Raw genomic sequence first — 23,722 nt, forward strand, 5'->3', positions numbered from 1 at the left:
AGATGACATGAAGACACAAATTTCACATAAATTAAAAATTTAAATATGCATGAATTTAAAATAAAAATTCTGAATTGTATTTAATTTCAAAATTTATAAACAACATTTTTCAATATGTGTTGATTAACTTTTTTAACCATGTGCAATGAAATTCTTGAGATGGTAGATCGCAGCACATTTTGAAGAAAAAAAGTAGATCGCATCACAAATTAAGTTGGCCACACCTGCCTTATACAATAGGATAATCATGTCTTTATCCTGCTGTAAAATTTGCTGTATATCATTGACAGAAGCCCATGGGCTCTTCTGACAGATGAAGACAATAAGCCTGCTTGCACTGCTCAGATAATTTCATGTCAAACTGCCCAATTACTATTAATTCTTTTTCATACTCCACCTCCTTGAGTTTAGTACCACTTATGATACTGCCCAAGAAAGAGGTTTAACATTGATACAGAACATTATTATGGATCAGTGTTAAACCTCATTGCCATTTTTGCAATGAGCCCATCTACTGATTACTGGTAGGCTCATCTTTGTATCATCAGCAAATTTAGACATCAAATTTGAAATACCATGAAATGTCATTAGTAAATATTAAAAACAGTATGGGAGTCAACACCGATACCTGTGGAAACCATTACAAAACATTAGTCCATGAAAACCATTTATAACCAGTCTTTATCTCCTACCATGTCTTCATCCCTTTATCCATAGTAGTAATTCTACTATAGATAAAGTCCACTCAGTGCTGAATTGTTCCAATTTATGCAGTAGCTTTATATATGGTACAGTAATTAAAGGTTTTAAAGATGGAAATTGTAAATACACACACTGGCCAAAAAATACGAATCTTTGTATTAAGACAGTCACAGACAAAAGAAATACTGATAGATGCAAAGAAAACTGTGATATGGGGTGGCGACGTGATTCCTCATTGAGTATAAGGACTGCAGTAATCTGAAGCCACATGATTTTTCAGACTTAGAAAAAAGTCTTATAGTGGTGCATATTTAGCAGGAGCCATGATTCAAGAAATGCAAGACATAACTGTTTTTTCAAAAGCATCCATCTCAAGGGTTTTTAATGACTGGAAAGCAAGCAGTTCTTCCGCATCACAAAGGCGTAAATGTGCAAAAAAAGAATGCCTCAAGAGCAAAGCCATCATACTCTAAAGACTATAAAAAATTAGGATATCTAGCGTGAAGCAAATGACAACTGACTCAAGCAAGCACTGCCCTAATTCAACTCCTGCTATGCACAGGGAAGTGAAGAAATTAGGTATTCGCAGTCACCTGCCTTTTTGGAAACCTCTTCCTTGTTTCAGAGAAGAAAAAAGAAAAATCTGCCTGCAGTGGTGCTGAGAATGTTGTGATTAGACATCATCATCATCACTAACCTGTGCTACTTGTATAATGCACTACCTGAGCAACAGCTCATCTGTGCTTAAAATCTTTAATCTATAATTTTATCCTTAATTGATCCTTTGCTGTGACCTCCCCCCAACAGGTCAACTTCCTGGGACATGTCGCTACCCTTGTCTTGGGGAGGCTGATCTCTACTGGCTATCAATAAACTCTTGTTTAATGGCAAACATAAAAGCATTTATCTGCAAACAATTATGATTCTTATTAGCAGACTCAACTATAAATATATTTGTATTTTCTAATTTTATAATTCTTTCATATTTTTTTATTTCCCCTTTTTTCCTTTTCCCTTTTTCCTTTTTTTCTCTCGTTTTCTTTCCTTTGTTGTGATTAGACAGTGGAACAATGGAAGAAAGTCATGTGGTCAGATAAATCACGATACACTTTGTTTTGCACTGATGGTAGACAAGAGTGTGGAGAGAGCCTCACAAAGTGATGGACCTTGCTTGCTTTGTTAAGATAACCCAGGCATCTGGGAGTGGTGTCATGGTATAGGGAATGTTTTGTTGGCACAGACTGGGTCTGTTGATACTGACGGAAAGTCGAATGTCATCCAGGGAGCCTGAATTTTGTATCAGATCTGCTGCACCCTGCAATGTTACACTTTAATCCTAAAGGTAATGGCCACTTTATGGATGAAATTGGAACAGCGAATTGTACCGGGATTGTGCAAGAATGGTTTGGAGAACATGACATGGATTTCCATCACTTTCCTGACCCCACATTCACTGATCTCAGTCCTATTAAGAATGGGTGGGATATGCTGGGGAGATTTATTTGGCAATTAAGTCCTCTTCAACTTTGTTGTAGCTACGTGATATTTTGCTGGAAGAATGGTTACAATGACCAAAACACCTTATAGAATCCATGCCAGACACTTTCTGTTATTCAAAATAAAGGCAGCCAATTCAGTATTCAACAAGGATTCATATATTTGTGGCCAGTGTGTATAGATACATATATGTACTTTGGCATGTATTTCTTGTACCATTTGTTTCATTAATAATTATTTTTTCATTTTTTTGTAATATTTTTATTGTTTATTTGCTTTGATTTAGATGCAAATCGAAATAATTATTCAGTACGTTATCCACTTATCCTGAATTGTGGCCATACCGTTTGTGAAAATTGCATAAAAATTTATGGAAAACATCACAAAAAAATTAATTGCCCAGTATGTCAGGTAAGATTTTATTTACATCCTTTTCATCCTTTAAGATAGATAAAAAAATAAAAAAAAACAAGATGTGTTTATAGCAGTTTAAATGAATATTTATCCTTTTTAGTGTTTTACTTCTTTAGAACACTACAACCTCAATATAATGTGAATGTCAGAGGAACAATTTTCAGTAATTATGTTATTAAGCTAACCATGGTAAAATCAGAATATGTGATGCTGCTAAATGAAATAGCAAGTTAGTGTCTGCTTTATGTTCTTTAATTTTATGTTCTTTTAATTTGAGTAGTTACATATGAAATCATAGTTGACTGACAATTCTCTCTTTTTTTTCCCCTCTCATGTAATTTTATTAGCTGAGATGCATTTTTTTAAAATAAATGTGTATCTTAATTTATTTAAAGTGTTACTACATTCAATGAACATAAATTACTGAAAGGAACTGAGTTTTATCTGCAATTGGAGGTCCTTCTCTTGCTACCCCCTCCCCTGGGCTTTATTGTGCAAATTCCTGCCGGTGCTCCTTTCGAACATGTTGAACGTGTTATAGCTATGTTTCTCAACTAATGTTTTGTAGCCTGTGACTCTCCTCAGCAATGGCAGTGATTTGTCAGAATTTTACCAATGACATAAGAGGCTACCCAACTCTTAACTTTTGTTCCTCTGTGCAGGGTATGCTTTGGGCTGTTGCAGTAGATGACTGATTTATAGCAAATTTTTGCAGCCCATTGTTCATTGGCAGTGGCAAAGTGATTACATTTAACCGTCATATTTTAGCAAGTGCATAATAGGATACTTTTAATTTTGTCTTTCTCAACTCCATAGCCAAGTGGTCAGGAGCGGGAGTCAGTAGCACACGCTCTTTGAGTAGACCGGGGTTCAAGCCCCTGACTGCTGAATACAGTCGATCTGCCAACCCGCACTGGACCAGCGTGGCAGTTTATGGTCCATTTCCCTCAACATGAATTGTTGAGGAGGCTTCCATCCTGCAGTGGGTTGATAATGGCTGCACTTTTTTTTTTTTTTTTTCTAAACTGTACATGAGGATGTTTTGGAGATGTTTTTCCTTCCTTTTCTTATTTCCCCTTCCCCCCCCCCAAAAAGCAGTTCCACTTGCCTATGGTTGATATTATTACCTGGGCACAAGGAAAAATTTTGACTAATGGCTCAAGAAGATGCCAAGCATTATATTAAAAAAAAATGAAAAGTCTTCAAATTTCTTTACATTGATTTCAGAAAATGGATTTAAAGTTTGTTAAAATAATATTATTTATGATTTATATAAAATAAATAAAAAGGAAGTCAAATTATTTTAAAAAAGAATAGTTTAACTTCCTTTATTTGAAACTTGACTTTCTTCAGTCCAACTTTCCTAACAGTGAGGTAATTTTCCTTGGCGATTTTAATGTTCACAACTCCAGCTTGCTTCAGTTTTCTAATCACACAGATCCAGCTAATAAGATGCTGAGGCGATGGCAATTACTAATGACCCCACACAGATTGTTCATTTACCTACTAGGATACAGACAGTCCTACCCACATCTAACACTTTATTTTTCTCATGAACAGCTCATCAAAATGCATGGTTGGGATGAGTGGTCCTCTAGGTACCTCAGATCATGTCTCTTGGTAGTCTCCTTTCTAATGAAGCCTTTCTCTCATGGCCATTCTCAGCCTCATGTTTTTGGCATTACAAGAATGTGAAATGGAATAATCTGCAAGATTTCTGTTCTTTTCTTTGGTTGGATTGCTGTTTAAATCTTCTGATGTCAGTGTTTGCTCAGATCATTTTAGTGAGGTTATTCTTGTAGGATAAAATCTTATATTCTGCACTTCCCATAAAATTTTGAATCCACCCTAAAACCTAAACCGTGATTTTTTCCAATAAATGAGCCAAGGCTATTCAAGATAAGAATATTGCAAATTGCAATTGGCTTATGTCCAAATACCCAGTTTCATTTTCTGTCTACATTAAAGCTCACAACAATTGTAAAACAGTTATTAATCAACCCAAACTAGATTTTGAACAGGTGAACAGTAGAAAATTTGCTTCTTATCCCAACCGTAGTCAAGCATTCTGATCTCTTGCCACATCTATTGGTTATGGTTTTTGCCCATCAATACTCCCACATTTGTTAAAACTTGATGGTTCTATTGCCTCCTGAGCTAAAGATAGAGCTAACCTGCTGGTTCCCTACTTTTCTCCTCTCTTGTAATAATGATCTTGGTAACCCCCTCCCCTGCCATTCCCAGTATACTCCACTCAGTTCTTCCTGTAGTCTTCCATCATCATTTCTGATACCAAGAAAGCTCCAGGTCCTGATGGTATTTCTCCACCTATTCTCTCAGGAACAGATTTTGAGAACTTACTCCTGTTCTGTGTCATTGCCTTTTTTACACTTTCTTTTCCACTGATGTTTTTCATTTTGCTTGAAAATTTGCTCATATATAGCTAGGAGAAATCCATCTACCAACTCCTAAACTATCTCAAAATTCCATCTGAACAATGATCACCAGTACGGATTCCATCAGTTTTGATCCACTGGTGATGTATTGGTTTATGTTTACCCATCTGCAGACAAATTCAGTGGAAAAGTTTGGTGAAATTCAAGCAGTTGCTCTTGACGTTGGCCCCGGGTGCCAAGCGTATTTTGAGGCCAAGCGATATTCTTGCAATATGTAGAGTGCTTTTGATAAGAGATTGAAGTTTTATTTTTAAGTTACTGCATTTTTATCAACAGTTTTTCTTTAAAACCAGTTCTATACTTGAAAGCCACAAGTTAGAACACAGGATGGAAACACACCTTTCTTTATTTTCCTGTATTTCTAGTTGTACTAATCAACTAACACTTCAACCGCTTGGCCTCCAAGCAGCACTGCTCCTGCCTCCCTTTGGCAGGGCCGGTAACCTGGGGGAAAAGTTATCCTCCAGGGCTAAAAGGAGTGACCATGGATTCAAACGAGTATCCACCTCTAGAGCCTTCAAGCTCCCGACCAGACACATCCACTGATAATGACCGTAATCAACCGAAAAGGCTTCAGAGGGAAGTGCAGTGCAACAACATGTCAAATTTTCCCTCTCTACCCAGCCTATGGGAAAATTGTCACCATTTGTAATACAGAGATATTTGGAATCCATTGCTGGGACACAAAAAATGGTAAAACGATTGCAATCCAGAGACCTCCTTATTGAAACAGCCAACTCCAAACATACTGAGTGGCTGCTCAAAACAACTACATTCGGTGGGCTGCCAGTATCTATTACTCCACATAACACATTAAATTCCTCGAAAGGCGTCATAACCGAATGAGACCTGCTTACAATATCTGAAGAGGAATTAGTTCAAGAACTTAGTAATCAAAAAAGTAATCGGCGCCAAACGCATAATGGCTAAAAAAGATGGAAATCTCATCCCAGCTAGATCCATCATTTTAACTTTCAGTACCCCAGATTTGCCATCATCAATAAAAGCTTGCTATTTAAACTGCTGAATTCGGCCTTATGTTCCTAATCCCATTCGTTGTTTTAAGTGCCAGAAATATGGACATTCCCAGCAGGATGTAGAGGTGATGCCATTTATCCTATTTGTGCTTCCAAGGAGCATGCACAAGCAGACTGTTCAGCCTCAAGTCCCATTTCCCCAACTGCAAAGAAAGTCACCCAGCCTTTTCTAAATCTTGTGAAATGTGGAAAACAGACAAGAAAATTCAAAAATACAAAATAGAACATAAAGTGACATATCCTGAGGCACACAGACAAGTTATGTTGACCATGTCCAGTTGTTCTTATGCATCTCACACTCGAAGCACCCATTCAATAGCAGCTCAAACAGATTTAACAATACTCCCTAACACATCTCTATGTAACTAGGTTAAAACAACACTGTCAAACTCTGGAAAGGACACACCCCAAACTAAAACCAGTGAAGCAACCAACACTCCAATTAGCATTCCAGTTGGCACTCCAGCGGTCTCGCATGATAGTGAAAAATTGAAACTTAAAGACAGCAAGAAAACCACAAACAGTGTGGAAGTAGATGTACCCTCAAATTATGAGGAACCCATACTAGAACTGCATGCAAATGATACTATGGATACTGGATGCCCCACCTTCTCAAAAAAAGAATGCAAAAAATGCTCCCCTTACAAAAAAGCAGTCAGAAGAATCATCCTCAGTTAAACCTAAATGAGGCACAACATCATACAATGGAATTGCAGAGGGCTAGTCAGTCATCCTGATGACCTAAAGATTTTGCTTGCTCAGTTCAATCCCATAGGTGTATGCATACAGGAAACTTACTTGTCACCACATGTTTCACCAAAATTTTCAAATTATGACATCTACAGACAAGATAGTATTTCTGAGTCTCCTGCTCTTGGAGGTGTAGCCATTCTTATTAATTCCAACACACTGTCCAAGCGCATCCAATTACAAGCCACTCTAGAAGTTGTGGCAGTTCGTATTGCAGTTGGTGTTTCTGTTACCCTTGTTTCCATTTATATTCCACCAGCAATAACATTGCCCCATTCAGAACTGGACAACCTCATTAAACAATTCCCAACACCAATTTGTCTTTTAGGTGATTTTAATGGCCACCATCCATTCTGGGGATCCACTACAATGTACGCAAGGGGCAAATTGATTGAAGAATTTTTGAACAATAATGATCTAAATTTACTAAACTCTGGTTCTCCCACCTACCTACAGGATCTACTTCTGAATTTGACTTATCAATCTGTTCACTCTCCATTTTTCCATTCATGATATGGTCAGTGTTAACCGATCCATTTAATAGCGATCATTTTCCTATTATTTGCACATTATAAACAGGGGTAACTCCAAATCCTGATCAACGATCCACTTGGAAGTTTATAAAGGCTAATTGGGATGGCTATTCCGCCCAAATATCTATAGACAGGCTTTATGTTAAAAAACAGTCGATTGATGTTGTAAACACTTACATAACTTAGTTTAAAAACAGAATTTAAAAACACTTAGTTTTTAAATTCTGTACAGTGGGACCAACTGATGATGTTACCAACAGCAAATTCTAAGTGGGAAGCATTCAAGGAATTAATAGTGGAAGCTACTAAACGTTTCATACCTATTAAGAAATATTGTTCAAGGTTTAGGCCTAAATGGTTGTCAAATGAACTAATGAGACTTATGGTAGAGAAGAAAAATGCATGGGATGCATATAAATTATCAAGCGACATAAAGCCTATGATATATATAAGCTAGTCTGTAATCAAGTCACAAAGGAGGTTAGGCAGGCGAAGGCAGATTACGAGAAATCTTTGGCAAAGGATGCTAAGAAAAACAGCAAGAATTTCTTTACTTATATAAACTCTAAAAGGAAGGCCTCTTGGTCCACTTGATATCGATGGTTCGACTGTTGATGATCCTGCTCAGATAGCAACCAAACTGAATGAGTATTTTACATCTACATTCACACATGAGGAGTTATTAAGGTTTGAAAATGCCACAAGGTTATCAAATTGTAACAGGGTGCTTAATGATTTTGTAATAACTGAGAACAAAGTGGGGAGAAATTGTTGAAGTTACACATAAGAAAGGTACCTGGGGTGGATGGGATCTATCCAGTTATATTATTAGGAGGTGGCAAAGGAAGTAAGCAAACCCTTAGCCATAATTATGAGAGCATCCTTGGACTCGGGGGAGATCCCCACAGACTGGAGATGTGCAAATGTGTCACAATTCACAAAGGGGGATCGAATGGTGACACGAGTAATTACAGGCCAGTTAGTTTAACTTCTATTCCGGGTAAAATAATGGAGTCACTGGTTAAAGATGCATTGCAGGATCATCTAGACAAGACTGCAGCAATAATTCAGACACATCATGTGTTTGTTGAGGGAAAGTCTTGTCTGACAAATTTGATTGGTTATTATGATGTGGTTACAAAGGAACTGGATGCAAAAAATAATTTTGATATCATATACTTGGATTTCAGGAAAGCTTTTGATACTGTTATGCATGGAAGACTACTGTACAAATTGAAGCAGAATGGTATTAAGGGTAAGTTGCTACAATGGATAAAAGGATGGTTGAGTGGGAGAAGACAGAGGGTGGTAATCAATGAGTGCTGCTCTTCGTGAACTAATGTTATTAGTGAGTCCCACAGGGTTCGGTGTTGGGTCCACTGTTTTGTATATTTATCAATGATATCGACGAAGGTATATCAGGCTTAGTATCGAAGTTTGCAGACGATTCAAAGGTTGGCAGGGTTGTTAATGATAGTAATGGCAGTGTGTTACTGTTACTGCAACAGGATCTAGAAAATTTGGGCAGATGGGCTGAGAAGTGGCAACTGAAGTTTAACATTGAAAAATGCAAAGTACTGCATATGGGTAGAAGTAACCCCAGAGAAACGTACCAACTGTGTGGTACTACGCTTAAGGTGGTAGAAAATGAAAAAGAACTGGGAGTAATTGTGCAGTCATATATGAAGTTTTCTGAGTAATGCAGACACGTTGCCAGGGCAGGTTATGGGGTGTTGTCAATGATATACAGGAATTTTTTTAGCAGGGAAAAGGAGGTGATTGTCCCTCTGTATAAGGCAATGGTCAGGCCATGCCTTGAGTACTGCATGCAGGTCTGGAGGCCTCATTTTAGGAAGGATGTAGATTTGCTTGAGCGTGTACAGAGATGTGCAACAAAATTGGTGAGAGGAATGAAGGGATCCTCTTACCAGGAGAGGCTTAAGTTCTGCAAATTGCAGCAGCTGGAGACTAGGCACCTGCGATGTGATCTGATTGAGGTGTATAAGGCCTTGAATGGGTTGAGCACGCTGAATTCTGATGGGATCCTTCCACTTGTTCAGATTACGAACCTAAGGGGGCATAAATTCAAATTAAAAAAGGACAGATGTAGAATAGATGTGCGGAAATTTGCCTTTAGCCAGCAGGTGGTTAATTGCTGGAACAAACTTCCATCTGTTGCTGTGGAAGTTGATAGGTTAAATAAATTTAAGAGGAACTGGACAAATATTTAGAGGGGATTGTTTTTTTTTTTTTTTTTTTTGGCTGATGCTGCATAAGCTCATACGCTTGTTTTCTTGCATCACATGCCACTCCACTACTACTACTATAACCAATCAGATTCTGACTGCAGATAAGGCCTCCATTTCAAAATCCACGCCATATCGAAAACACAGAAATCACTTGTGGAATACAGATTGTTTAATTGCCAAACAGGAAAAAAACCATGCTTAGAATAATTTCTGCAAGTATCCCACCACTAGTAACCTAATTGCTTTTAAAAGGGCAAAAGCAAGACAATTTAGGCGGAAAGCGAATCGGGATTCATGGATTGCTTTTGCCTCAACCATCACCAAAGACACGGATCCACGGGTCATCTGGAAAAGAATACAGGCATTAAATTGTAAATTTGCTCGGCTGCCCTCTCCGATACTTCATGGGAAAGGGAAAGACATTTCTACTCCTGAAGAAGTTGCAAATGCATTAGCAGAATCATTTGCAAAAATCTCAGCTTCTGCCTCCTATGCGTCCACCTTCCAGAACATCAAAGCAGGTGCAAATCGGTATAAAATCAACTTCTTCACGCGCCGCTCAACCAACAGTTTACATTAATAGAACTTCAAGAATCATTAAACAGATCATCCAATAGTGCTGCAGGTCCAGATGGAGTTCATTACATTATGCTAAAGCATATACTTGGAGAAGACTTGAGAACCCTATTAATTTTTTATAATTGGATCTTCTCTGAAAATGCCTATCCTTCTTCATGGTGCCATTTGTTTGTTATTGCCTTACCAAAACCAGGAAAAAAATCCCTCCTGTGTTGAAAATTACAGGCCAATATCTTTTATGAGCTTCATGGGAAAAATTTTCAAAAGTATGGTTCATACTAGTCTCACTTACATTCTGGAGTCAGAGAGTCTCCTTCCAGATCATCAATATAGCTTTCGAAAAAATAGATTAACCCTAGATGTGCTCATTAAAGCTGAGTCTTGTATCCACAATGCCTTTGTCATGAAACAACATCTAGTCATGGTCAATTTAGATCTTGAAAAGGCATTTGATACTACATGGCATCATGGTATTATTATGAACCTTTTCCATCTGGGGCTTAGGGGCCATTTGCTGGAAATAATTCAAAATTTCCTGCAATTGCGTTCTTTTCAGATCCAATATAAAAACGCTCTCTGCATCTCACATTCAGGAAGAGGGAGTCCCACAGGGATCAATACTTAGTCCAACACTGTTTTCAATCCAAGTTAGCAGCATGACGAGTTATACCAAAAACCGTTCAAACTTATATGTATGCAGATGATCTTACCATTTCCTGTCAGTCTCAAAGCATGAATACCATCGAACGGCATCTCCAACTTGCCATAACCGAAATAGAACCCTGGACCTCACGGAATGGCCACCGACTATCAGAAAAGAAATGCATTGTCACTCGCTTTTGCAAGAAACGAGCTCTCCATCCCTAACCTGAACTACAAATAAACAATACTCCAATCCCGCTTGTTAATACCGTTAAATTTCTTGGACTACCATTAGACTGCAAACTAAATTTCCAAGCACACATCACTTATTTGAGAACTTCTTGTATAAAGCATTTGAATATACTTCGATCAGTCTCATCTTTGTCATGGGGAGCTGATCGCTGTATTTTGCTGCATCTTTATAGAAGTTTAATACGTTCATGGCTAGATTATGGTTGTCCAGTGTACGACTCTGCCAGGAGCACTACTTTAAAACGGCTAAATATGATCCATCACAATGCTCTGAGGACTGCACTGGGAGCTTTCAGGACTTCTCTGATCCAAAGTCTATATATTGAAGTGCATGATCCCCCATTACACCTGCATAGAAAAACACTACTGCTTCACTACGCTGCTAAGATCCAGAGTCTACCATCGCACCCAAGTTGGGAGTATCTTTATAATACTCGTTGGGAATCCTTCTATGAGAGCAAGCCAAATGAAAATAGACCTGCCTTGCTCAGGATCAAAGAGCTTGTTCAGACTTGGAATGTCAATTTAAATGAAATTTTCCAAGACAACTACATCTGTTACTCCTTGGACATATGTGTCTGTCTCTCAAGATATACACTTCCTCCAGTGGAGGGAAAATATTATACCTCCCTGCAATATCAGACAGTTACATTCAGCTTTGCTACTATGAACAACCATGCCTGTAAAATTTATATGGATGGTTCCAAAACTGAGAGTACGGTAGCTGCTGTGGCAGTTTTTCCTTTATGTACAAGTTCAGCCACACTACCACTTGCTTGCAGCGTCTTCACAGCTGAATTATATGCCATTAAGTTAGCGCTTAATAAGATTATTGAGCTTTCCATCTCATCTGCAATAATTGACACAGATTCTCTTAGTGCTGTCTCTGCCATAAGGAAGAATTTCTCCTCCTCTACCTACATTGAAACAGATTCATTCCAAGCTATTTGCTTGCAGTGTGTCTAATCAGTCAATCAGTTTTTGCTGGATCCCTGGCCATTCAGGCATTCTGGGAAATGAAAGTGCTGACTTTGCTGCTAAACATCCTCAACCCGCTCTCTCACAACATCCTCAGGTTCCTTACTCTGACTATAAGTCTGTCATATGCAAAGTGTGCTACAATAAATGGTCACAGACCTGGAAAAGTGACACTAACAATAAACTTTACCAGATAAAGAAGATCCAAAGCTGTGGCTCTCTGGCTTCCGACAAAACAGATGAGAGGAAGGCAAAACTGGCAAGACTCAGAATTGAACACACTCATCATACTCATCTCTTTCTATTATTGGGAGAAAACCCACCACAGTGCTCATCCTGTCAGACGCAACTTACAGTCCGTCATTTTCTGGTTGATTGTCCTTTACATTCAACCATCCGGTCAAACACTTTTCGGTCACTCTCCACGTTGAATATATCACCTGATTTATCTCTTTTCTTATAGAAATAAAGCAAATATTGAAGAACTTTTATTATATCTAAAACATATTGGCTTGTACAGAAGCATATAATTTAACCTCTGTTACAGTATGCTTTTTGTGAATTAACGATGAACAGACACAATTTGGACTTAATAGCCCTTGTGTCGTTAAACCGAATAATAACAACAATAACAGCTCTTGACATTTGTAAGGCTTTACATCATGTTTGAAGGTCTTCTAAACAAGCTTCTGTCTTATGGATTGCCAACTGTGTTTTGCAGCTGTTTTATCTTTGACTACTTGCTACAACTCTTCTAATTTCTGCTAATGCTGTGTTTAGCATTAGCAGTAGTAGTGGCATATGATGCAAGAAAGCAAAGGTATACAGCATTAGCCAAAAAAAATCTTCTCATTTCACCTATCCATTCACCCTAAAAGTTTGACCAGTTCTTCCTTGAATCTATTTAAGTATCAACTTCCACAACAGATGAAAGTTTGTTCCAGCAATCAACCACTAGCTGGCTAAAGAAAAATTTCTGTAAATCTATTCTACAACAATATTAATTGCCTGTCCCCTGAGACAATTAATGTGGGCAAAAGGAAGAATTCCATCAGCATTGAGCTTGCTCAAACCATTCAAGGCCGTACAGGTACCTAATCTCTAGATCAGTGGTTCTAAAAAGTGGGTGCTGTGACACCCTGTAGTGCTGCTTACTCTTTATAGGGGTGCCACACCATCAAATGTAGCATCAGCTTACATCGTGGCTGTCACTACAAAAGGTTGTTGATTTTCATCCAACTGTGTAAATTAGAAGTTGCCATGAAATAATTGCTGACTGCATTGCAGTATTTATGTACATACACCTATTGAAACAGCACGCCGCCGCTGCAAATGCTCATACTCGCTTAGCGAATCTCAGTACTTAGCTTGCATTCCTCCTTTGGCGTATCAGTGTGCCTAGTTGTTCTTATAGTTGAGCATGTTTTGCACGATAAAGTTTTAGTTAATATTTCTATTTCAAATACTTTAAAACAGTGGCCATGGAAAACTTTATTATTAAAAAGAGAAAAAATCAAGATAGTAATGAACATTTGAATCAAGAAATGGTGGCATACAACGAAGATACTTCACAGAGCAGCAGAAAAACTGAAGTAAGCACAAGTTCAACTATAAAAAGAAAAAAACTCGTATGTGTCAAGACAGTTACTTAGAAATGACAGTTACTTAGAAAAAAGGTTTACATGGTGTGGTGATAGTTTTGCACCTAATCCTATGTGTATTGTTTGTGGAGTAATATTAGCAAGTGTCCTTAAGGTTGTCACAGACATTCAGATATGCCAGACAAGCTGTACTTGCTACCTGGGAGTCTAAAATGCTGATGGAACTGATATTCAGGTGACATTGAAGTCAAGTGGGCCCAATTTCGGTGAAGTCCGGACTGTCTGTGACAGTCAAATCCTCTGCTTGCACCTTCATGATGGTGGGACTGATAGTAATCCTGGGTATAACCTCCAAGCACAAGCACACGGTGGGTGACTACCCAGTGTGAACCAGCGTAAGCAGGAGTAGAGGTGTGGCGCCCACACCACATGGAGGAATGCTGCCCCTTTGTGTGAACAGGCAATACTAGGTGGTAGATGACTCATCAACCAGTGCAATGCCACCACTTTGCTTATTGGAGGCTTGAAGTGGTGGAACCCATGTTTAGTCTCCAGAGCTAAGTTCTAGTCAACTCTTCCCCATCTCTTCCATCATGCAGTATGACTGATGACTTGTGAGGTTATGATGAACATCATGGCGAGATCCAACCTTCTTTACCTTTCGAGAGTACAACTCTGGAAAACGGTGTTTGCAGGCTGGCCGAACTATTCGTAACTCTTTAGGAGGCTTCCGGATTACCCTGACTTCTAATCTCTCTTGGTACAAGCACATTACAAATACTGCTTCCTCTGCATCTAAAAAACTTGGTTTTCTCTTTTGCTCTCGGCGTTACTTTTCTTCCAAACAGCTGTTTAACTCTGTACAAATTGCAAATCCGCCCTACCATGGAATACTGTTCCCACATCTGGGGGCGGTGCCCCCAAAACCACTCTCAGGCTTCTAGATTCCATTCAGAAGAGGAGGGCAGTTAGGTTAATTAATGACTCCTCTCTAACAGTCTCTCCACTCGCTGTCTCATAGACATACTGTTTCTGCTGCATACCTTTTCTACAGATACTTCCATCGGCACTGTCTTCCGAATTGGCTTCTATAATTCCCGCTTTCTTTCTGAAAACAGTCCAAACACGTGCCGCCACCAACCAACCAACATCCATTTACTGTCCAACTTCAAACTCACAGGACCAACTTTTCATCTTCCTCATTTATTCATTCAACTGCTGTTTTCTGGAACAACCTTCCTTCATACGTATTTCCTGAAAATTAGTCTACAGAAATTCGAGTATAATGTCAACAAATATCTTCTTCGTCTTTTCAACCTCCAATCCAAGCATGGTACTAAGTACTATAGGTTCTAATACCTCTCGTGTTTGGGATTTTCATTAAAAAAAAAAAAAAAAATTTATATGCATCCCATGCATTTTTCTTCTCTGCCATGAGTCTCATTAGTTCATCTGACATCCATTTAGGCCTAAACCTTGAACAGTATGAAGGTTGGTATGAAAAGCATAGTGGCTTCCAAGATTAATTCCTTGAATGCTTCCCTACAATTTGCTGTTGGTAACATCATCAGTTGGTCCCACTGTATAGAATTTAATAACTGTCTAAGACTACCGGAGTCACCTTTACGAAAACAGAAACTCTTCCCTTTACCCCTAATGGTAGTTACATCTTTAAGTAAATCCTACATCAGTACACTGTGATCATTGCCATCTAAAGGTTCCTTTATCTGCAGATTCTTAATGCATGACTAATCACTGCTAATAATAAGATCAAGAGTATTACTCCCTCTGGTTGCCTCTTGAACATGTTGCTTGAAAACAGTCATACAGTAAATCACAGAAGTCTTGCTAATCTGTGAGTGACCAACCCACAAGTTCCAGTCAATATCTGGAAAGTTAAAATTTTCCATTATCCTTCTGGTTTACTGGCCCACTCTGTACAGTTGTTCATTGTACTCAAGATTTTTGTATTCTTATTTTTGCTCTTCCCGTGCTTATGTCACCAAAATGACTCAACATTCCACTGGTCACCCATGTTAAGTCAGTTTGGTGTTCTCCAAACAAGTTTTTCCTTCCACTCCTTTCCTCTTGTATATTAGCATTAGTAGAGGCACATGATGCAAGAAAGCAAGCTTATACAGCACCAGGCAAAAAAAAAAAAAAAAATCCCATCTCACACACGTTTGCTGTAAAAGTTTGTCCAGCTCTTCCGTGAATTTATTTAAGCTATCAATTTCCACAAAAACAGATGGAAGTTTGTCCCTGCAATCAACTACCCACTGGCTAGAGGCAAATTTCTGCACATCTGTTCTGCAACTGTCTTTCCTCAGTTGCTCTTACGAAGAAAGGCTTAAGTTTTGCAAATTACAGAGTCTGGAGACTAGGCACCGGCGAGGTGATCTGATAGAGGTGTATAAGGCTTTGAATGGTTTGAGCATGCTCAATGCCAATGGGATTCTTCATCTTGCTCAGAATAATCAGCTCAGAGGGCATAAATTCAAATTGAGGAAGGACGGATGTCGGATAGATGTGCGGAAATTTGCCTTTGGCCAGCGGGTGGTTGGTTGGTGGAACCGACTTCCATCACTTGTTGTTGAAGTTGATAGCCTAATCAAATTTAAGGCTCAACTGGACAGGTATTTTGAGCGAACGGAGGGGTGAAATGGGAGTGGTGTGTTTTTTTTGTTTTTTTTTTTGGCTGATGCTGAATAAGCTTGCTTTCTTGCATCATATGCCTCTACTAATGCTAATGCTAATGCTAAAAAATTTATGCCCCTCAGGTTTGCAATCTGAGCAAGAGGAAGAATTCCATCAGCATTGCGCCTGGTGAACCCATTCAAGCGTTATACAATTCAATTAGATCACATCACAGGTGCCTAGTCCCCAGACATTGCAATTTGCAGAACTTAAAGCTTCTTTTGTAAGAGGCTTTAAGTTCTGCAAATTGTTTTGTTCCCCTCACTAAATCTTGTTGCACTTCTCTGTACAGTAAACCCCCGCGAATAGCGGGGGTTATGTTCCTGAGAAATGTCGCGAATACTGAGTTATGGCTCCCATAGTAATAAAGGGGTTCTGTTCCAAAGTATGAAATTTATAAGAAAAACTAGTCTAAAATTTTGTCTATGTATGTATTATATGTACCTTCATAATATGACTATGTACATAGACAGTACATAGTTAAATGCAAGCATATGGCATCGAAATGAAAATAAGAAACAATTTAATATTAAATGTAATATTTATTAGAAATTTCAAACAAATCTTTCAAACCAGCGCCTTTGCTAGCAAAAAAACTTATCCCGCCAGTGCTATCACCAGTTTCGCTAAAGTGTTGATAAAGGAGTTTTGCCTTTTCACGAATGATGAGTGAATGTGACGGAATTTTATTTTGAGTTCGGTCTTCCACAAGCTTTAAAAAGCTTTAAATCCACAGATTTAAAGCCTTTTCCATTTTTTCTAATTTAACATCACGAGTTACAGAGCAAATTTTTGAAGCAATTAGCGCATTTCACGGACACTACGGCAGATTTTTTCTTCCGATTTTTTGATTGATCGTACTGTTGACTCATTGATTTTATAATGTTTTGCCACTGAGACACTTTCACCGTTAGAAATTTTATCTAATAACTCAATTTTATTTGCTAATGTCATCACCTTCTTTGCTATTTTCACATTTCTCCTGTTATTCGTAGCCATATTTTTGTAGGGGTTAGAAAGAACTTGTCCACAATAAAGTCACTTTCTTCCGTTAACACACTCGAAAAAGTCTGTTTTACACCGCAAAACGGTAGATTTATCATTTTTGTAAGCATATCAATTTATAAATTGATGTGCTGATAAATTCAATTTATAAATTGATAAATTTATTCAATTTATAAGCGTATAAATTAAAAGCAAACGACGAAACCTTCCATGACGAGTGCATAACACATACTGAACAAGGATTAGCGAGAAACATCCACGCTCGCGATTTTGTCACCCCTACTCCCCCTACCCACTGAGCACTGTTTTGACCGGGAAAGATAATTTTAGCCATGCCCATGTTTTTTTATGGCGGAAAATATTCATGGTGCTTTAAAATTCACATTTTTTTTTTTTAGGTTTCATTTTATATTAAATCGGCGATCGCGAATACGCGAAACTGCGAATAGCGGGGGTTTACTGTACTTGTTCTAGCAACTCTACAATCTTCCGAAAATGAGGCTGCAGATGTGTACGCGGCACTCAAGGTGTGGCTTGACACTTGCTTTATACAAATGAATAATCACCTTATCCCTACTAGCAGAATTCTTGTATATCATTGACAAGACCCCATGAGCTGCTCTGGCAGCCTGTCTGCACTGCTCAGAAAACTTCATATCTTACTGCACAATTACTCCCATGTCTTTTTCGTTCTCTACTGCCTTGACTATAGTACCACGCAGTTGATACGTTAAAGTATCATCTGCGTGGTATTACAGTAGGTGTGTGTTATAGGTCTAATGAGTATAATGAGAAATTGTGCAGAGAAATCGAGTGGGCCAGAAAATCAGAATGTCTTATAATGGGGGATTTTAACTTTCCAGATGTCATTCTTAAACTTCAATTCCACTTCTTAGCCCATCTGCCCAACTTTTCTAGATCGTGTTGCAGTAGCATACTGTCATTAACAACCCTGCCAACCTTTGTATCACCTGCAAATTTGGACATTAAGCTGATATACCTTCATCAATATCATTCATAAATATACAAAATAAGAATGGGTTCTGGGGGACTCCACTAATAACATTAGTTCACGAAGAGCACTGTCCATTGATTATCATTCTCTGTCTTCTCCCACTTAACCACCCATCCATTGTCGAAATTTGCCCTTAATTCCATATTGCTTCAATTTGTACAGTAGCCTTCCATGTGCAACGGTGTTAAGATTTCCTGAAATCCAAGTATATAATATCAAAATTATTTTTTGCATTCAGTTCCTTTGTGACCACATCATAGTATCCAATCAAATTGGTTAGACAAGCATGGGTTTGTCACCTTAACAAACCCGTGCTGTGTCTGAATTATTATTCCAGTCTTGTCTAGATGATCCTGCAATGCTTCTTTAACCAGTGACTCCTATATTTTCCCCAGAACAGAAGTTAATATTTACCCTTTGAACCCCTCCCTTTGTGAATTGGGGATACATTTGTACATCTTCAGTCCATGGGGATCTCTCCTGAATGTAAGGATGCTCTCATAGCATTAATGACCTTCCACTGACTGGAAATCCTATCCACAGTTTTGCTGGTGATAGCACATTGTATTCCACCTTCCAGCTGAAAAATCTTGCTCTGTGCAAACAACTTCAACTTCCTGAATATTCACCACCAGTTCCTTACATGCTGATCTCTATGTAATTCTCTGATGATGTAAAAATAGCTTAGTTAATTTCAATCCTTTAGAACTAATTCCTGTCATATCTTACAAAAAGGAGTTTTTCTCCTGTGCTTATCTTCAGTGACACTGTCGGCAAATATTGCTTCCTCTGCATCTGAAAACTGAGTTTTCTCTTTCACTTTTGGCATTATTTTTCTTCTAAACAACTACTCATGCTCTACAAATCTGAAATCCAACATACCATAGAATGTTGTTCCTACATTTGCAGTGATGCTTCCAAAATCTCTCTCTCTTGGGCTTCTAGAATTCAAAAGAAAGGCAGTCGGATTAATTAATAACCCATCTCTTACAAAGTCTCTCCACATCTGCCTCATAGACATTCTGTTTCTGCTTCGTGCCTTTTCTTTAGATACAGTAAATCCTCGATTTAACGGACTAATGGGAGAGAAGGGGCGAATGTAATCTGGGGAGCATTTTCTATTGTTCTTAATGTAAAAAAAAAATTTAATACAATATACAGTACTGTACAATATAAAATTATTAAATTATAATAAAGAATGTGTAATATTTACTCACCTTTTTTGACAGTAGTAGTAAGTAGTAGTAGTGGCATGTGATGCAAGAAAGCAAGTGTATGGGCTTATGCAGCATCAGCCAAAAAAAAATTACACCATTCCCTCCAATTACCTGTCCAGTTCCTCCTTAAATTTATTCAACCTATCAACTTCCACAACGACATATGGAAGTTTTTTCCAGCAATTAACCACCTGCTGGCTAAAGGCAAATATCCGCACATCTATTCTACATCTGTCTTTTCTTAATTTGAATTTATGCCCCCTTAGGTTCGTAATCTGAACAAGCGGAAGGATCCCATCAGACTTCAGCGTGCTCAACCCACTCAAGGCCTTATACACCTCGATCAGATCACCGCACAGGTGCCTAGTCTCCAGCAAATTGCAATTTGCAGAACTTAAGTCTCTCTTGGTAAGAGGATCCCTTCATTCCCCTCACCAATCTTGTTGCCCTCCTCTGTACAGGCTCAAGCAAATCGACATGCTTCCTAAAATGAGGCCTCTAGACCTGTACGCAGTACTCAAGGTGTGGCCTGACCATTGCCTTATACAGAAGGACAATCACCTCCTTTTCCCTGCTAGCAAAATTCCTATATATCATTGACAAAACCCCATGACCTGCCCTTGCAGCCTGTCTGCATTGCTCAGAAAACTTTATATCTGACTGCACAATTACTCCCAGGTCTTTTTCATTTTCTACCACCTTAAGTGCCGACCGGGCTAGCCGGGTGGGTAAAGTGCCTGCCTGGCAACCCAAAGGTCGCGGGTTCGATTCCCGCCTCGGGCTTGGATCAAAGTACTGCAAAAACCTTGGGAGGTGCATTATGACCACAGCAGCCTATGCGCCAACAACTACCAGAAAAAAAAAAAAAAAAAAAACCACCTTAAGTGTAGTACCTGACAGTTGGTACTTTTTTCTTGGGTTACTTCTACCCATATGCAGTACTTTGCATTTGTCAAGGTTAAACTTCACTTGCCACTTCTTAGCCCATCTGCCCAAATTATCTAGATCTTGTTGCAGTAGGACACTGCCATTATTGTCATTAACAACCCTGCCAACTTTTGTATCATCTGAAAACTTCGACACTAAGCCTGACATACCTTCATTAATATCATTGATAAATATACAAAACAACAGTGGACCCAACACAGAACCCTGTGAGACTCCACTAATAACATTAGTCCACGAAAAGCAGCACCCATTAATTACCACCCTCTGTCTTCTCCCACTTAACCATCCTTTTGTTCATTGTAGCAACTTACCCTTAATACCATTCTGCTCCAATTTGTACGATAGTCTTCCATGTGCAACAGTGTCAAAAGCTTTCCTGAAATCCAAATATATGATATCAAAATTATTTTTTGCATCCAGTTCCTTTGTAACCACATCATAATAACCAATCAAATTTGTCAGACAAGACTTTCCCTTAACAAACCCATGCTGTGTCTGAATTATTGCTGCAGTCTTGTCTAGATGATTCTGCAATGCATCTTTAACCAGTGACTCCATTATTTTACCCGGAACAGAAATTAAACTAACTGGTCTGTAATTACTTGTCACCCTTCGATCCCCCTTTGTGAATTGGGGATACATTTGCACATCTCCAGTCCGTGGGAACCTCCCCTGAGTCCAAGGATGCTCTCATAATTATGGCTAAGGGTTTGCTTAGTTGCTTTGCCGCCTCCTTTAATATAACTGGATAGATCCCATCCACCCCAGGTGCTTTTCTTATGTTTAACTTCGACAATTTCTCCTCCACTTTGCTCTCAGTTATTACAAAATCATTAAGTACCCTGCTACAATTTGATAACCTTCTGCCATTTTCAAACCTTAATAATTCCTCATGTGTGAATATAGATGCAAAATACTCATTCAGTTTGTTTGCTATCTGAGCAGGATCATCAACAGTCGAACCATCGGTGTCAAGTGGACCAATCAGATTCATCCCCTTCCTTTTAGAGTTTATATAAGTAAAGAAATCCATCCTTGCTGTTTTTCTTAGCATCTTTTGCCAAGGATTTCTCATAATCTGCCTTCGCCTCCCTAACCTCCTTTGTGACCTGATTACAGACTAACTTCTTTCTGCCATAGGCTTCTGAGTCGCTTGATAATTTATATGCATCCCATGCATTTTTCTTCTCTGTTACGAGTCTCATTAATTCATTTGATAACCATTTAGGCCTAAACCTTGAACAATATTTCTTAATAGGTATGAAACTTTTAGTAGCATCCACGATTAATTCCTTGAATGCTTCCCACTTAGAATTTATTGTTGGTAACATCATCAGTTGATCCCACTGTGCAGAATTTAAAAACTGTCTGAGACCACTGTACTCACCTTTAAGGAAGCAAAAACCCTTTCCTTTACCTCTGATGGTAATTAAATCTTTAAGTAAATCCCACATCAGTACACTGTGATCACTGCCACCCAGTAGTTCCTTTATCTTCAAATTCTTAATACACGAATGATCACTGCTGATAACCAGATCCAGAGTATTACTCTCTCTGGTTGCCTCTCGAACATGCTGCTACAGAAAACAATCATCCAATAAATCCACAAAAGTCTGACTAGTGTGTGAGTGACCAACCCACAAGTTCCAGTTAAAATCCCCCATTATAAGACATTCTGATTTACTAACCCACTCTATTTCTCTGTACAATTGTTCATTGTACTCATTTGAGTCATTAGGCCTATAACACACTCCTCGTATTTTCGCTTTCACAGTGCTTATGTCACACCAAACTGACTCAACAGTGCACTGTTCATCTATATCAACTGGATGCACTTCTTTTGATTTTATGTTGAAGAGTAGTTTAAGAGTATTTTGCCGTGACCATAGTGGTAGTAGCACAGTAGTCGTTATTCAGTATCTGAAGGTAGAGGTGAAGGGGAATGCTCAGCTTCAGATTCTTCTGAAATGTTCACAAATGGAGGCACTGGTGTCATCTGTTTGCTTATAGACATTTGAGATGTACAAGTAGTTGGAGGTGAAATAGGAGTGGGAGTTGAAGTTTGCTTAAAGAAAGCTTCCAGCTTCAGTTGTTTGCCACTCTGATATTGTTTCTTAATAATGATCGCCCTGAACTGCTGAAAATGTTCGCAGTAAGGGACAGTTTCAGGGTCAGAAGATGTCCATATGTAGTGGATGGCAATGTCCACGAGGTTTCTCATTTCAGACAGTGTAGGCTGTGCTGGTGTAATTTGCTCTTCCTCAATGCCTTCTTCTTTCCCTGCCTTACCATATTGAACCTTGGCCACAATTTCTTCTTCAGTGAGGACTTGGTAGCCAGGATCACCTTCATCATTTTCATGCCATTTCAGAACATCATCTTTAGTTGTTTTCCAGTTGCCAGCATTTACAAGGGTGCACCGAAAGTCATTTGCCTCAAATTCACCGGTTCAATATTGTACAACTTCTTCCAACCAACTTGTTCCAAAGTCGTAGTCTTCATCTCCTTCCAAGCAGCTGCAAAGTTAAAGCATACAGACTTAATGTTGTAGGCTCGTAGATTCTGAAGTATGCTGGCTCCTCTTGTGTTTTCTTCTTCATTCTCCAACACAACCATTACTTCTTCCAAAAACTTCTTATATAGCCTCTTGCAGGCTGCAATTATTCCCTGGTCCATTGGTTTAAAAACTGAAGTTGTGTTAGGAGGCAAAAAAAGACATTTAATTCTGCCATCCTTACTAACTTCTGAGCACTAGGATGAGCAAGGGCATTATCAAGAAGCAACAATGCCTTTACATTTTTGGGGAAAATTTTCAGAACATCTGTCTGGAAGTGCCTAACATCAGGGACAAAGTTGTTGAAGAACCAGTCAGAAAAAAATCTCTGAAGTAAACTACGCATTCGCACGATAGAACAGGCCAGTTTCATCGGCATTGTAAACCTGTGATAAAATAAGGCCCTCAGATTTAATAAGTTCATTTATAAATTTTCTAAATGGCTCAACTTGTGAAGTGTCTGCACTTCACAAGATTCACTACAGGTTTTCTTGTTCACAATGCCATGCCTTTTTCTAAAACGCTACAGCCACTCATCACTTGCCTTAACATTAAGTCCCGTGTGTTTTCCAAGTTTCACTTGCAGATTTTAACTC

At 38.7% G+C, this 23,722-nt stretch overlaps 1 protein-coding gene across 1 annotated transcript in view; it reads left to right on the forward strand.

Moving 5' to 3' along the window:
* Positions 1–23,722, forward strand: part of qin (tudor domain-containing protein qin) — a 571,075-nt gene that overhangs the window by 21,445 nt on the left and 525,908 nt on the right. Inside the window, exon 2 of the mRNA XM_090381133.1 lies at positions 2,486–2,610. Coding sequence (XP_090237259.1) covers positions 2,486–2,610 — 125 coding nt within the window. The remainder of the gene's footprint in view (positions 1–2,485; positions 2,611–23,722) is intronic.

The sequence above is a fragment of the Mastigoproctus giganteus genome, chromosome 9 (assembly GCF_048544385.1).
Source record: "Mastigoproctus giganteus isolate SK-2022 chromosome 9, ASM4854438v1, whole genome shotgun sequence".
In the NCBI taxonomy this organism is placed as follows: domain Eukaryota; kingdom Metazoa; phylum Arthropoda; class Arachnida; order Uropygi; family Thelyphonidae; genus Mastigoproctus; species Mastigoproctus giganteus.